This window comes from Spodoptera frugiperda, chromosome 28, assembly GCF_023101765.2.
Source record: "Spodoptera frugiperda isolate SF20-4 chromosome 28, AGI-APGP_CSIRO_Sfru_2.0, whole genome shotgun sequence".
Classification (NCBI taxonomy): domain Eukaryota; kingdom Metazoa; phylum Arthropoda; class Insecta; order Lepidoptera; family Noctuidae; genus Spodoptera; species Spodoptera frugiperda.
Genome location: NC_064239.1, coordinates 12,758,659 through 12,775,910, shown reverse-complemented (window position 1 = coordinate 12,775,910; position 17,252 = coordinate 12,758,659). Strand labels below are relative to the sequence as shown.

The window sequence follows — 17,252 nt, the reverse complement described above, 5'->3', positions numbered from 1 at the left end:
CAACGACAGATAGATTCAAACATCAATTGTTAGGATTCAGACATTTCGTTTCTAGAGCAACTAATCGTACATTACTATTTATATACTTTATTCTTAAATATATACAACGTGTAACAAAATACCCATATACATCAAGAAGCGCTGATGAATACAGGTTGAATAGAGTCTCTACACGAAGTTTCAGCTTAAAATACGATTAAAAAAAATTTTTTACCAAATACTTGGTATCGCATGGTTCTTGATTTTAAATCACATAAACATGTCACAACACTACAGGGATCACTAGCGAGTATTAAGAAACATTTCTTCTGTCAATCTGATCGCCTAGTACCTGTCTACCTAATTTTGAATCACGCGTCGGCGCGATTTGAAAAAATCATAACTTGGTACAATGAAAACATGAGTTTAAAAAACCCTTACCGTATCGTTTCTTATGTTATCTAGAAGCCGTGCAATTGATATGTATACCCCCTTTTTGTTACACGTTGTATATTAGTACAGGTAAAACTTTATATTAGAATTGACAAACTCTATACAAATAAGCAGAGAATTGATTTACCTATGCCCAAATTCATCAAATGAAAACCACGTAACATAATTCTGTTCTAAAAATGACCCATAAACAGTACTTACTTTTATGGCATAATATGACACAATTAACACTACATCCGTTGACCAACGTCATAACACATGACGTGTTCAAGTTCAAAATGGCGACGAGAGCCAATGCACTGCTTGCGGTCTACCGACATATGATACAGCCTGTCCACTGTCCATCTCGAGCCAACTAAATGGGACAATGAATGTGATGGCAATGTTGTGGTCTGCTCCTCTAGTGCTGTAACTGGTCTATTTAATGTTGATGAGGGCTTGAGGTTGGTACGGAGACATTTTTAAAATAGGTGTTGAAGAATGTTTCCTTGTTACGGTGCAAATTGAGGAAATATTTCTTACAGTATCTGTTTTATATTATGGGAATATAAAACATTTTGAATTAAAAGCCTGTACGTATTACACGTCTAGACTAGAAATAAACATTCAGTCAAATATTTTTCATTAAAAACATTTGTATAGACAAATCAAATAATATAATCTTCTGATTTTAGTATTCGATACAAAACAATGATAACCACGTCTGACATTTCAAGGTCAAATTCGAGAAAACACTGGAATTATACTAAAAATATAAAACTAACTTGTCTTGTTTATATGCATTCGCAACTTGAGAAGATAACACACAGGTGTTATAATTTATTCACATACAAATTGGTCCTATTAATATTTTAAATTAACTTTTATTTACGACTAGCTGGCAAACTCTAGAACCTCTACCCAACAATTGCACTACAGCACTGCAACCCAAGTAAAAACGTTTTTACAATAATTCTACACATTAAGCTTTCCACAAGAGAAAACATCAGACCTATTCAAAAGGACAAAACAATGTCAAAGGTCCAATTGCTAGAACTTTGATACGGTCAGTATAATTCAAGTTGAACCATTCAATAAGCAGTTAAGGGGATAGGGTCTTAATTAAAAGACATACATTACCTAACTACTCGTATCAGTTTAAATTAGGTATAGATAAATTGACTAGACTAAGAATAACTACTGGGTTCCATTATCTTAATTTAGGTAGGTAATCTAAATGTGTGAAGTTCTCATTTAAGTGGATCTATGTTTTAATTTGAACCACAGTAAAAAATCCTAATGTTGCGCAGATATAATATATGGTCCTTTTTTACGGGGCAAATCGTCCATGACTGGCAATGCGAGAGGGAGTGTCAGATTCTTACTGACTAAAAACCACCCCGTCCCTACTCCTGATTTTCCAGCCGGAGCCCCGGTAAGCCCGCTAGGTAGTTCGCAGCTCCGAATCAGGCATCAGCCCTACTGGGCCCCATCTGTGATGGTCTGATGGCTATGAAAAGGTTGGGAACTGTTAAGGAAATATCTTCAGTTAAGTAATAAGAAGTACCACTAATTACACACGTGATCGGTAATCAACAGGAGTATATTTAGTAGGAGCTTATCATATCAACAATGTTCTATAAGTATGTAAGCACTCAACTGTATGACAAATACTTCTCTCGAGTGCGTCAATGTCATTATTCACATTAATTTTGTATTTTACTGTTCCTTGTTATCATTATCCTCTATTAACTACTGGTTTTTTTGGTCTAACATTTTGTTTTTCTACGGATCACATGCTGGCAAGCAGTCGCCGCCGCCGGTGGACACCAAAAACACCAGAGGTGTTTAAGGGTTGTTGGGGAATCGGGGATTGGGGGATAAATTGGAATGGCGTTTTAGGAAACTATTACATTATTTTTTTTAAACTTCTCCAGAGTCTGTTTTCCACAGTTTATTGAACTTGCGATCTCTTGAACTATGAAAAGGTCACAGAATCACAAGCACGAATGAAATACCCCAAACTCTCACATTTTTTTATAAACTGCAAAAAACAGAAAAATGACGAATTCTCGTGTGCAGAACACATTACACCTAAAGTATTATTACATTTATCACAAAATTCAGCAAACAAGCAATTGTTATTCAAGTCAGTGTTAATTTACTGTGAGAGTGACATCACACCAATTATAATACACGATTACACGCCAGGTGACGTCATGAAGTCAGCCAGTTGACTGTTCTGTTATTTTATTAGCGATTTTCTAGGAAGCACTGAATTCAATTGTCCGGGAATAAAAATGATGTAGATCGAGGATTACCTACTGCACATAGAGGAGTATCGGCTTATTTACTGATCTTAAACATGTCTATTTATTGACCATTTTCTATGAAATAGTGAATAAAATTATCCAGTAATAAATATGTAGTCATGTATTGATTGAGTAATACCTACTGACTTAATGACTTTAAAACCAGACTGCTTAAGAATAAATATTATGAACTGGGGCTCTTGAATTTGTACATAAATTTTAAACTTTTTTATTATGTTTTTTCTGGTATCTTTGGTGTGATCGATTAATAACGTGGGTACTTGATGAATTATTTTATTCAGCTCAAAAACGTTTAAAATCGTCAAATGTGTGATCATGCCTCCAGCGCAGCAGTCGCTCTTGTAAGCAATCACCAACGAATTTACGCACTTAATCTTAGCAACGAATAACCTTTCACTTAAAAAATGTTAACACTACCTTCATTCTGATTGTTCAATGAAACAAAATAAATACCAATTAGCTTATTCGACATGTAAAGATATCCGAAAACAACAAATACACCTACAGACATAAACATCAATTATCATTTATTATAAGTCCAAATAAAGGTGGGTATTGTATTAAAGTAGGCTATCGTCTATTAGTCGTGACTTCATTAGTATAAGCACATAGTTTCTGGTATTACGTGGTGAGATTGTCATCTGACCTCCGCAGCCTCCCAGCCTTTATTTAAACTAGATCCACCATTTATGATAGTTCGAGAACACGATAGTACTGGTTTAATAATAAATATGGGAATAATTTGGTCCAGTAATGTTATTTTACTAAGCTTATTGAGTTGGATACCTAAATTTTAATCCACTTCACAAGAATTCTTTCAACCTTAGCTCTACTTACATTTGTACCAATTATGTAATAAATCCTTTTTAAAATATTGTGAGCATAATTATTACATAACACTAAACACATTCCAGATTATTGTCAAAGATAATGTTTTTTTATCTCCAAAAACCCTTTAACACTTAATCCGATTTAAGGATAAAAACGTAAAGACCTCACACAGCGCCACGCGACAAATGAAGCAATCAGTAAAAAAATATCAGCGGAATTCAAATACAAGGAGGTTCTCGATACATCGCAATATTTTATTGAGCAAAAAGTCCTTGGACTCTAAATATTTGCAGTCAATCCAAATCAATTAACAAGTAATTGCAATGTTTATCATGTAATGTAATATCAGATAAGATAAAGTAATACAGGTGGAGCTGGACACGGCTACTTATCGAGCTAAAATAACCAGTTTATCATGAAATCGTTATTCATAATATTTCCGAACATTCGACGGTCAACTTATACTAGTTTTGTATAGCTTGATATAAGTATAGCCGTGTGTACATGCTTGTAGTCATTGCAAAAGTATGTAATCTCTCAAAATTGGGTCTGAGGAACTCACGTGCGTACTGATTTTGCACATATTCCTCTTGAGTCACCTAAACTGGGAGAAGATATTCCCCCCTCAAAACGAAAAAAATAGGACAACATAGTATTATTTCGACCTTAGCTAGCTTGAGATAAAGACAGAAAGAAGAAGATAATAAGTGAATTTATAATATTAGTTGTAGATAGTAAAATACAATGAACAAAAATTTCCTATTTGAAGAAAATTCAAAAGCAACAAGTAACGTTCACATTGCAAATATGGAATGAAGAGTTGTAAACAATCAACAGGTTGTACCAACTTGTGACTGCTGTAAACTAGCTAAAACAAGTTAAGATAAAAAATACTTTATTTTCACAGCGTATAAGGTTTAAAATAAATTTTAGATAGTGGCACATGGACTTAGTTAACATAAACAACATGATTTGACAGCATTTATTGTACAAAAATTGCAAACAACAATTTCCAATGAAATCACGAATTCAAGCGAATGAAAAAGCTAAGGCAATATATTATTGCAAACGTTTGGTAGAAAAAAATGCGAAGTAACTGACTTCAAACATTACTTAGTTGTTTCCTCGAAATGTAAGCATATTTTAACAATAGGTAACACTTCAACTTATTTTGGCGAAACCATTGCCAAACATTTATTACAACTCGAAAATACGTCCAAGTTTTCCTAAATATGACTAACCCTAAATCTCATCCTGAACAGACATTGAAACGCAACGCAACTAACAAAATTACAAACTTCCATAAAGTGAATCCCATACTAAATATTGGGTCCTCAACGGTCATTGAAATGTATTTAAGAACTTAATTTTTACTTAATTAGTTTAAAATAACTCCCAAGTTCATCTTTAGGTCAAATATTTCCAAAAACAACAAATCATCATTACTTAAAATTACCAAATGACCTACTCAAATGTTCCTAACCTCATATTTTCTAGATCTGATGGTCCAGTAACCCCTTTATCAAATTCGTCTCGGATTATAATGCAATTAACTGTACTGTAGTCGCATCAATCTCCATTATACGCGGTTGTCTTTGTATCTTAAGTATGCCTAATTCGTCTTTCGAAATACTCATGGAGACAAAAACCTACGCATCAACAAATTTTGCATATTGGGTATTGACTATACTATATTAAGCAGTTATACAAATGACTGCCTTATTTAGGAACATGATTTATAATATGTATATTTAAACCAACGTTTTAGAATAATAATACTAATATTGCTTATTAGGTAATTCAAAGATGGTATGAAAAATTACAAAAATGTCAATGACACTGAAAGAACTACAGACAAAACAACAATTAGGACAGCAGACGAAACTAATGCCGAGACAGACAATAACATTGAAAACGTGGAAGAAGCCATAGACAGTAATGAAACAAACTAGACTTTGATGTAAGTAACAATTACTGATAATTATAATCCACTGCTGAACTTTAAGACACAAAAGAGACCATTTCCTTTCGGCAGATTGGACATCGCAGTTTAAAAAATGTAACCATTGGTACCAAAGAGTTCTGCTGCCAAGTCACTGTCAAATATGTAGTTTTTTTTTAATTCGAAATTATTTAAAGATCTCAATACATTGGTTCTCAACAACTTTAGTTGTATGAAGTTTCTGTCAAAACAGAGATCGATCCAAAGGATTTTAATTAAGGGATTTTGGACGGAATAAGTACACCCACAAGCAGAGCAGGGGTGCTGACAAATATATTCTACTCTTCTGTACTACACTACATGGCAAGTAAGTAATGTAAGTAACATTATACAACAATCTGGTTTCTATTATAAAGTTAGTGCAAGGAGACATGGATAATGTGTAGCCAAACCTGAATGCCGCCATCTTAGCGTTAGGAATAAAGGAGACGAAGGTACACAAGCAGGTTTGTATAGAAAAGTATAATCTTTTATGTAGATGAGAATAGCTATAATATCTTTGTTGTTCTATTTTCTTAGGAAGGTGAAATATTTAGATGGAATAAATTATCTTTGTGTAAAGAATTTGAAAAGTATAACATTACATTCAAAATTCAATCTGTATGTCAAGGTCATTAAGATTAAATTTCAATGTTAGGTCGTATTTATTACCAATAAAGTAAATGTAATCAAAGGTTTCTTCAAGGCCGAAGAGAAAAATGTCGGATACCGCAAATTCCAAGCTATACAAATCATTAAAAGGAAGAACCATAAAATATTAGAAATCCCTACAAGAATCACATTCAAGTAAATTCTAAGAACTTCATTTGACCACAAAAGTCGTTACTAATTTCCAAATATGTAAGGTTTCTTCCACATTAAGACGTAACAGCCTTGAACTCCAATAAAATTGATTCAAAAGCTAATTCGTTTCGCTCGGACCGTTTACACACAGTACTTGCTACAAGCATCTTCGATACAGTGACTCACTGTCTTAAATAGTGTATGCATTGTTTTTCTTTTTACGAGACAAATTGCTTACTCATGCGTCGTAGCAAACGGAATGAGTAAGTAAATATTGTAACCGTATCTTATTTATCGATGTTATAATAATATCATGGAATGTAAGATAACCCACTAATTGAGCAGTTTTTGAAATGGGTGTATAAGCGTAAACTTACCCTTAAAGACATAGGTATGTACATTGTAGGTATCAACTACCATCCGGAGCTGCGGACTACCTAGCGGGTTTGCTGGTGCTCTAGTTCGAATAGGAGTAGAAACGGGGTGGTTTTTAGTCAGTAAGAGTCTGATACTCTCTCTCACCTAGCCGAAGGCGGGAGAAATCATAAGATGACTTTGCCACCTCAAAAAAAAGTATCTTACCAACTTACTACCAACTTAGGGCGAAGTTTTCCTTAGTATAAGAATCACAAATTCAAGAGTTTAAACAGTTTAGAGTCTAACCAGGCATGTTATAATTAAAAACAAAATTAAAAAATCCCAAGGCCGCCGACTTTGTAACATACAAATCAGAACAACCTTGAACAAGGTAATCCATCACCATACAAACTTTACAACCAGGACCATATTTGAGCTGCACAAGATTACGTTTTATATAAAGATGAATTTGCTGCAGGAGATAGCACAGACACGTGAGATGCAAAAAATGATGCAGAGATATCTCATTTGCTTATAAACAACGGTAAAGTTTACAATGAAATGTATGACAAATGTACACCAACATTCATACTCAATGACTAGGAACATAACGCACAAGATGATTAAACAAAAATAAATTTCTTTGTAAAGATTTCACCTAGAATCGAAGATTTAAATACAGATGACACAATTCCTATAATATCTGAGAAAAATGTAAATAAGCACTATTATAGTATCTCAGTCACGAAGATCAAATACAACATGTTTATCAACTAAATGGGTAATGGATGTTTAATATTGAGATTAGCATATAGGTGAGAAGGAATATCATAAGGCACCTAGCAATCTTTTATACCAAATGGAATTTACAATCTTGAAGAAGTCCTTGATAAAAAAATCAACCCAGATTTTATGAGAAAACAATTGACAGTTAAAAATTATCAAATTCAATTTGAGAATACTCAGTGTTATCTACTATCGTAATCGATCTAATCTATTCAAAATAAAGCTGTTAGCTCGTCAAGCAAGCTAGGTTTGAATAATAAAACTACACAATTTCTGACCTTAAAAATCGTTAAGAATGATGTCATTTTAAGTCATTACCGCGTAAAGAAAAAAAATCTATCCGTTTTGTAAGAATATCTGTCAAAACTAAAATTAGAATACCAAATCAAGTTGTTTACTACCGTCGATTGTCAAGGCCGTAGCGTACTTTTGACATTTGCCGGCTATTCAAGAGCATAATAAAGACTTAGATAAAATGTATTTCTGAAGCGCATCCTGCTCAATTAAGTGGCAGGTTATCAATTAGTTTCCAATTCGATTCTATTATCATTTTTGTATTTTATTGTAACCGTCTCCTCCAACTTAACTTTCGCAGACTTACCGCGTATTTCTGCGATGTGTGAGTCATATTCCGATTTGCTCCTAAGGTATTCCTTCCTGGGAGCTGATTGCCAGGTTTGCTGTTTGTACTCCGAGTACCACTCATGCTGGGGCGATTCTGCCCGGTCCTCACTACGGGTCTCGGTCACAGTCCTCTTCACAACACGCTCGAACTTGACGAAGCGGACGCCGGCGGCCAGGTCGCCCTCCTCGACCTGCCGCTCGAACTTCTCCACTTCCTCAACAGGTTCCACATGTCTCAGCTTCAAGTTTGGGAAGGAAGATTCAAAAGTCTTTGTAGGAGATTCTCCATCACGAGTATGTTTAAGTTTAACTTCAATTTTCGGCGACTCAGGGCGCCGTTTGCGCTGCTCTATACGTCGCTCTATTTCGTCTACATCAGTAGTAGCGTCTACTGTGTCATTACTAGATTGTCCACTCCATACTTTTTCAAAAAAGTGGACGCGGTCCCGAAGACCTTTTTGCGACGGGGAGTCGCGACCGTCCGACATTGCGACATGACCTCTCCGCACGGAGGCTCGCTCGATACTAGTCGTTAAGTTGGAGGTTTGACTCGACGCATGCGCTATGCGATCCCACGTGTGGTTGTAGACATCGCCTAGACGATGCCGGCAAGCTTCGGGGTGCTTTTAAGTGAAGCCTTTGTGGAAAATTATGTTTTGGGAAAAGTTGCCGTAACTTGCGGGAATACAGTAACGTTCACGTGTGAGATTTGACTTATTTAATCAATTGTGACTTGTGACCGGTTGACAACAAACAGGAAAAGATACATAAACAAGTACACCTACACAATGTTGGTTACTATAAATAGTAAATGTACTATTTTAGAGGTAATTGTTGTGTAGACACGTATCTCGTTATCAAGTGGCCAGTAATAAGGGTGACGTAATGCGATTAACTCAGTAATTATGTAAGATATATTTAGACGTTATCGTTTATCAGCTGCTCCTGTAGTAACATTGATAAAGTGCGTTTATTTTGACGAACTTTGTATGGTTGCATAAGATACCAAATATTTTGCCGAAATAATGATACACATACTATCAGAAAAATATTTACAACTACCAATGACTTATAAAACTAATTAGGTACCTACATACAGTTCAAATAGTACAAAGTTCCACGTGATTTTAAAGTAAATATTGCCCCCGAGGTCTTGTATTCAAATCCGATAAAGTTTTAGAATTACCTAAGATTTGTCATTTTTTTTTATATTTAAACTCTCGCATTCTTCTCGCATGTCTAATTATGAAAACGAAATATCAAAATATATCGTAAGAACTTACTTATATTACTTATTTGCTAAAGTTATACCTGACACCTTCACTTTAAAACAGTCCAAGTCTTCATAACATCTTACCTGAAACAAATAAAAGTAATTTTGCATAAATGAGACTGTATCACACTAATATTATAACTGTAAAATTTTGTTTGTTTGGATGTTTGTCCGTCAATAGGATTGCATTGCATGACTGCACGTTTGGCACATTTGGCTGGGCAACCGGCTGTCGAGCTGGGCAACGTATAGGGGGTTAAAAATACTTATTAATATTATTTAATACTAGCATATAAAAGATTAATTAATAATAATCCTTATAAAACGTCTATCTATAGGTAAAACAAAATTCCCTACATTAAAACTACCAGGACATCATAGGCAACCAAGAGCCTTACAGAAGTATATGTGGTATATGCACTGCACCCGCATTTCAGTGGGTGCAGCGGGAGCCATGTTCTTTTGGGCGGCAGTTCATTGACCCCGGCTTTATGTGGCGCAGTCACGGAGGCTCATGTACTAACGGAACGGGACACTAGTGTCGTGTCGTGATCGTATCGTGAGGCTTAGAACGTAACGTTGTTAGGTAACGATATCGTATTAGATTTGGGTTATGAGATATCTGAAGGAATATGTATGGAAATATTGATGTGTCTTTTTTCAACGTTGGGGTTGGTAAATGAGTAAAAGTTTCAACCTATACGTTTATTTGAGAAAACGTTTGTAACACTAAAATCTGTTATGTTTCGGAATAAACTATAATTATATTGAATCAGTATTAAACTTTTTTTAAATCAAGTTCCACCACCTCCTTTACCTTTATAAATAAAACCATTATGTGCCTAGTAGGGCGAAATTATTGTCACACGTCCATAACTTTAAACTTTTCACTTCTGAAAACTTTTCAACCTGGCTTATTCTCAATTGTTTTATGGGACAACAGATACGAGTAAATATTCGAAATTGATAAATATTAACTAATTTAAAATATACTTATCAAGTAAACTACGTCTTATGGCACATGGCCCAGTTATTGGCATAGAATTTATTACACCGGCTTGGCAGACACCAAGACAGCTTGCTTGTAGCCCTACAGCTGAATGGCAATAGGTTGGACCCTACTTTCATTACATATTGTTCAACATTTCTAAGATTTATTATCGGTATACTAAGTAATATTATAGACACGAAATGCGTGTGTTTGTTAACTCTTTCCGCCTTTTCGATGATTATTGCAGGTATAGATTAAATTGTCTACACATATCACAGCATCACATCAACAGCCTATAAGCGGTCACTGCTGACCAAAAGCCTCTTTTCGCACGGAGAAGGTTTGAGCATTAATCACCATGCTTGCTCAATGCGGGTTGGAGGTTTCGAACCCGTATCCTCATGCATGGGAACCGGCTCCTGGCCACACGACATGACACAAATTGTCTACCTACTAGTGACGTAATTTAATTATATTATTTAACAGTAATAAAAAAACGTCACACAATATAATTGGGACAAACATCTGTACAACACAGCTGACTCGGCCCGGAAATTGGAACCAATGGCGTTGTCTTTTAGTTACTCGTAAGTCGGAATATGGTATTGCGCCGTGGTAATCACAATCATCCATTAATATTGTGACTGGTTCATTTATCAAATGGTTTCAAGACTCTACAGTATTATGTACAACTGACGGACGTGACGTTTTGGGTATTGACTTTGGAACGAGCACCTAGCTTCACTGATAGATTTATTTCTTTATTTGTTGACATTTCAAAAGTACCTATTTATGTTTTAATTGGAATAAATGATTTGACTTTGACTTTTTATCTCGAAACTCTCAGTTAAGTAAAGCATAAATGAAAGACAGTCCAAACACTTAACATTAGGCAATCCTTATGCTCGCATCCTATCTTATAAAAAAGAAACAATCCATAGTTTTAGTATAATTCGATATGATACTCGTAATAAACTATAACCATGAAAAGAATATACATTTCCAAATTCACCAAACCATAACAGAAGTGCGTTGCAAACAACAAAAATCAGCTGATATAATCAGCATCTGTCCTTTTCTCACCTCTGCGTCTGTCAATCATGTCTCCCTGTCTAACGCAAAGGGCCAGAGCCCTAGTGCCCTTGATAGCGACCTCTAACGCAATAGTGTGACCCATATACCGTGTAAATGGTTAAATTGGTTCATTGTTAGGGACTGTGTCCGTTATATGTGAATGTACCTTTGTTGAAAGAGTGTATAATGACATTAACGTTAGATCTTCTTGAATTTTTTCGTCAGAAGTGGCAAGCAGAGGTATTTTTGAAGGAGATGCACATATATACACATTATACATGATTGGCTATCTATTCGACGAAGACTTCTAAGGTATTTCTAGCCAATTTTTATTCCATAACAAAACACATAGAAACATACATAAAAACAAACAGCACGTAAATAACTGTAATTTATCTACTAAATCGATAATTAAGAGAGTGCATGGGGATTACTAATAATTATGTGAATTTCAATGTTTGACACAGGAAAAAATCCTAGTATGGGGTAACGTTAAGAAAAAAAACCCCTAAAACTCCTACGAACATAGCAAAGCGCGATTTTTTAGCACGTTCGAAGCCAGGCTAAAGCTAGACATCTATTTATAGCCTTAGAAGCTTAAACATAACTTATGTAGCTTTACAGAAAGTAGTTTCACCTTGACCTGATGAGATGCTATAAAAAGCTTGACCAATGAAAGCAAGAATTAGGTTCTGAAGGTCACTCTGAGATAACATCAAACCTTTTACTGAAGGTGTGCCACAAGTAATTTTCGCTAATTATTTATTTATTAATGTTTGATGGTCGCCTGGGGTCTACTTTATTACCACATACCGAGTATGGTTCTGAGTTTATCTTTTGTGAGTATTTCTAAGGTCGAAAAACTATGTTTTAATTACTATGTTATCGGCCTACTCCCGTAACTGTTTAACGAGGAATTCAATTAGTTTCAAGTCATGCTAGAGGCTCATATTCAAATATTTTTTAAGTTGGAGACTCGTGTAGAGCAAACTGTTGAATATATGATCGTCCCCATACCATATTCATTATTTATCATTATTCATTTTCACATTCATTATTTATAGGAAATGTTTTTGATTGAAAATTTTAATTTCTATAGTTTGTGATTCCAAATGAGCTCCTTGAGATTCTTCAATATTTGCTGACGTTCCTGGCCTTAAAAACTAGAATGATTTTTGTATTTCTACCTAAATTGCCGTAGATTAAGATTCTAAGTTTAGACAATTGAAGTGGGTGTTTGTTACAATACTCTGCAATTGGTAGCGAGCTTTTGTTATCAATAAATAGGTCGCTTTCTTTTTTTAGCACTAATTAGAAGACGGCGCCATTAGGTCAGAACTGTTTTAATGTTAGAGGTCGATCAAATAAAAAGTATAAAATGAATATGATTGGTTTATTGATAGTCGTAAATGCTACTGAGTCTAACACCTCAACCCCCAAATTGAAGAAAATAATATTAAACCCCAACAGTACTTAGAAACCATATTTGCATTGGTCGAATGAAAATCCTGCTGACCATTGAGCCTCGGGTTCGATTAAGATTTCTAACAAAATATTCTTGGTGTATTTTCGGTTATTGCCCGATAATCATAGATCTTGTATAACTTATTATGTACATGCATTACATGGATCTCATTCCTGGTGAAAAGTAGACGTTACATTATCTCTGTGTCTACACATGTGTAATAAAATAAAAATATGGTAATCATCATAACACATAATTAAGTAAAATAAATAAATAAATAACGATCGATTTAATCCCTAATATTTAATTCATAAGCAAATCCCATACCATTAATTGGTAATAGATTATATTAATAGGGATCCGACATGCTGTTTAGAATATTCATGTTAGTCTATAATTAGACGTCAATGAGTTAGGCAGTACTGATTAGTAATATAGCACGTATCTACATCCTACATATGCATAGAACATACATACATATCTAGTTGTATGTGCTAGCCAAGTTTTGCAATTAAGATTCTGCACTGTGGTGCGGGCTCATTACGCCGAAAGTAATTTTAATGGATACATCGTGGACTGTGGATCACGAGGATAAGTCTCTAGGATAAAAGGTGTATAACGTTTTTGATTTCACAATTTTACAAATACTGCAAACTATACCAATAGACGTTTAGCTGATAACTGAAGATTTCACTATTCGAAAAATAAAAGGCGAGATACTATAATTATGTTATCTTATGTTCATTTAAAATTCGATACAACTTAAAGAAAATTTATTTATATAATTTGATATTTAAGATGGCTGATAAGGATTAATAACATAATATAATATATTATGGCACTAATTCTTAAAATAGAGTAGATACAAAGAAGTCTTGTTCTATCGGCAATATTAGCATAATGAAGCAATCCAACTTGTAAAATTGATACTCATTAGTAAAACGGCTTTCGCTAAAGATTTTATGACTACCGATAAATATCATGATTTTGTTACTACGTCCATGAAGTTCAAGCTAATTTAAAAAGCTTTTCTTTCCATATTGACAATCAAACAACAACTTTTTGCTGAACGTTTGTTGCTATGTACTTCTATTTTAATAACAAAATAAATTCTTGCACGAGCAAAGTTCAAAAGTCATCCTTTTTAGCAGAAAAGTTGTAAACTTTTCCTATTATACGAATTTGAGCATTATAAATAAGCTTACTAACAACTAATTTTGAATGCAAGCTGCATACAGAATAATGGAGAAATTTTCATAAAATTGCAAAAAGTTCGACGTAACTAAACCGCACGCAAGCTAGAGTAAACCGAGGTCGTTGACCTCTTCCTGTGCTAACTTTTCTTCTACTTTCAAGCAAAGCATTTAAAACTCTACACCAAACACATAAAGATTGTATTAGTTTAAATAAATTTTGACCAAGTTTTCTTCGCTAAGGTCTGCAAAGAATTTTAAACTTTGCTGAGCAAAAGTTAAGGATGTTTTTTAGTTCTTGTAAGTTTATAAAGTTTATACAACACAATAGTGTTCTGTCAAAAGGTGCGTAGGAGTGTTCTAACTGAACATGTTGCTTCGGGTAATAGGTATCTGATGCAAAGATGAGGTAAGCAGACTTTCAAAAGCTACTAAACTTAAACAATGAATTACCTAGACAGCTTTTTAATCATTAATGATTTTATCATCATCAACCAAACAAAATATGACTGCTAGATAGCTTTCCCTATATTATGCTACACTTTGCTGAATAATAGAGGTGATAAATCAGACTTCAGACTATATTATAAATGTGAAAGTTTGTTTCTTTGGATGTTGGATGTTTTTCTGTCAATCACGCTGAAACTACTAAACGGATTTTGATGAAATTTGGTACACAGACAGGGTAATCTGACTTGCGTGATAGAATACTTTATATCTCATAGGAACTCGGCGCCTATGAAGCAGAAGCTAGTATAAATATTTTTTTAAACCTGTGGTGATGGCAGATTACCAAATAGGTAGTAATTGTAGGCTATTTTAATAGTTACTCGCGTTGCCATATTGGAAATATTCAATGAACACGTTCTAACCTACGAAAAAGGAAATCATCTGCAAAGATATTAAATTACTGACTTCCATTAAGGTATGCAATGTATAACATACCTACTTAGAGTTAAGCATGGTTAGATTTAAAGCGGACGAACAGATGTGTACGTTGGGAACAGAATCCCTTCGAATAATAATCATCATCAACATCAACACCCCAAGACAACCTTCTGGTGCACTAGGTTCTCCTCTATGAGTGTTTACCACAATGCATACAATGTTAATTTATTGACACCCATCAAAATCAACGAGTTTTAAAACGGTAACTATTACACAAACAACCAGCATAATAAAAATAGAACAAATAGTCAAAAATGTTAATCGATGGTCGACCTTATGGCTATTACAATGAAGTTGATTAATAAGCATCTAACTTCAGTTGAAAGCACATCAAACTACGCAAAACCAGTACAAACTGACAATCGAATGTTCGAAAAGATCGTACAAAGCTAGACCATGATAAACTGGGATTATAGAGCTGGATATGTGCATGAGTTAGATCAGACAATGCGTCTCGTCTTGTGCCACCACAACCGGACCGACCGGATCGACATACTTAAGTATAGAAATATTTTGTAGATAGATAGTGTACTTAGATACTAGTTAACCGCTTTCAGATATTTGTCAACTTACGCCTAAGAATAGGTTTATTCATAGAGAATATGATGGGAAACTTTCAATGCCTGACATCCGTCAGGTATCATGTAATGATATATCTATTTGTCCATATGGGGATTCACCCATAGAACCCAAATAAAACCATTTACTGTGGGCGGCACTGTTACTATTACAAAAAAATGCCATTAATGTTCCACACCTATCTATAAGAGTGAAAGACCTCTACACCCTCTTGACTTGACTACAATAAGCCTTGAAGAGATTCGGAGACAATACGAACGAAAGTTTCGCGCAGTCCCGAGATCAACGCACGCGCAGGAACTTGAAACCAGATTATATTAAGACGCGTAATGTATTTATTTATTCACTAGTATCCCCTGAGCTATGTGCTGTAGTTAGAACATACGCAGTATAGATATATTGTCTCGAGTTTAACGGGATCGAATGGTATTAGAAGTAAGATATGAGATAAATGGATGGGCTTTATTGACGTTTTCGGGTTCTTGCATATAATGATTGCCCCTTATTGTATTATTTTTTAAATCTGAAAAGTTCTGCAACGTTTTAGCGGATCTTGTCAGTAGCTATATCAAAAAATAAAAGTTTTCCTCTAATAAATTTAATTCAAAAATTTGCCTTCAACCGATTATTTACAAAATTGATTGTTAAATTCTTATTTTATTAATTTAATGGCGCATTAATATCTTTGACTCCTGCTTCACAAATCACCGCAATATTGTCTCTAAGAGAAAGACCAAAAATCTATTTAAAAAAATATATACATATTATAATAACAATACAACTTAATTGGCTGACTTAAAATTGTCATTGAAGCAAACTTCCTTTTAAATATTGTATACAACAACATATGAGATCATTTCCTTAGTAAGCGGATAGAGGAACACAAGCCCTGCAGCTCCTGCATGAATAATTCTGAACAACGTGTGATGACGGTACCTGCTGGTAGAATGGCCTTTCACTTACTTTATCATCACTATTTATAGGCACTTAGTAGGTTGATTTTAAGGTTGTAAATAATACTGGTTAAGATAGAAATATATTCCTACATTACAATATTTTTATATATCAACAAGATTGGTGATATATTGAAGAAGGGCCAAATTAAAAGTACCCTTAGAAGACGTGCTTGCATGAAAAGACTGATGACTGTTGATGATGAAGCGAAAGAGGTATGTAAGAACTAGTAGTCTCTGCTTACCGCTGTGGAAAACATTTCGATACAATTTTGTTACCACACTTCATAAACATTCTCAAACCTCCAATGATTACACGTAGGTGGAATCTTAGTATTTTATCGTTTATAAGCATATCGTCCTCTTTATATTTCACAATAAAGGATGCTACATATCTTCACGCCTACGTACAGGCAAGCGGCAGGCAGACAAAGATAAGTGAACCGGTTGGACGGGCTGAGCTAGAAATCTGAGCTCGCATTGTTGTAGCTAGGTCAAGTTATAATAATATTGCACTTAAGTTGTGTTGTATGTCTTCGTGTGTAACGTCTTAGCTTGATATAGCCTGAAGGTAGGCAGAGACATGCATATTGCATATATTAATAGTGATTTTTTTATCAAAAGTATTACAAGCAGCATTACCATTGTA

The 17,252-nt window shown here is 34.5% G+C and overlaps 1 protein-coding gene across 9 annotated transcripts in view; it reads right to left on the bottom strand.

Annotated features, from left to right (window-relative positions):
• LOC118265080 (muscle-specific protein 300 kDa) overlaps positions 1 to 17,252 on the bottom strand; it is a 193,513-nt gene that overhangs the window by 145,115 nt on the left and 31,146 nt on the right. For 7 of the 9 annotated variants that reach the window (XM_050705763.1, XM_050705768.1, XM_050705771.1 and 4 more), the window contains exon 1: positions 8,105 to 8,650. The exons of the other annotated variants lie outside the window; for them this stretch is intronic. In XM_050705763.1, the coding sequence (XP_050561720.1) occupies positions 8,105 to 8,615 (511 nt within the window). In that variant the 5' untranslated portion in view covers positions 8,616 to 8,650. Of the gene's footprint in view, positions 1 to 8,104; positions 8,651 to 17,252 lie in introns of those variants that run through there. 9 annotated transcript variants of the gene reach the window in all.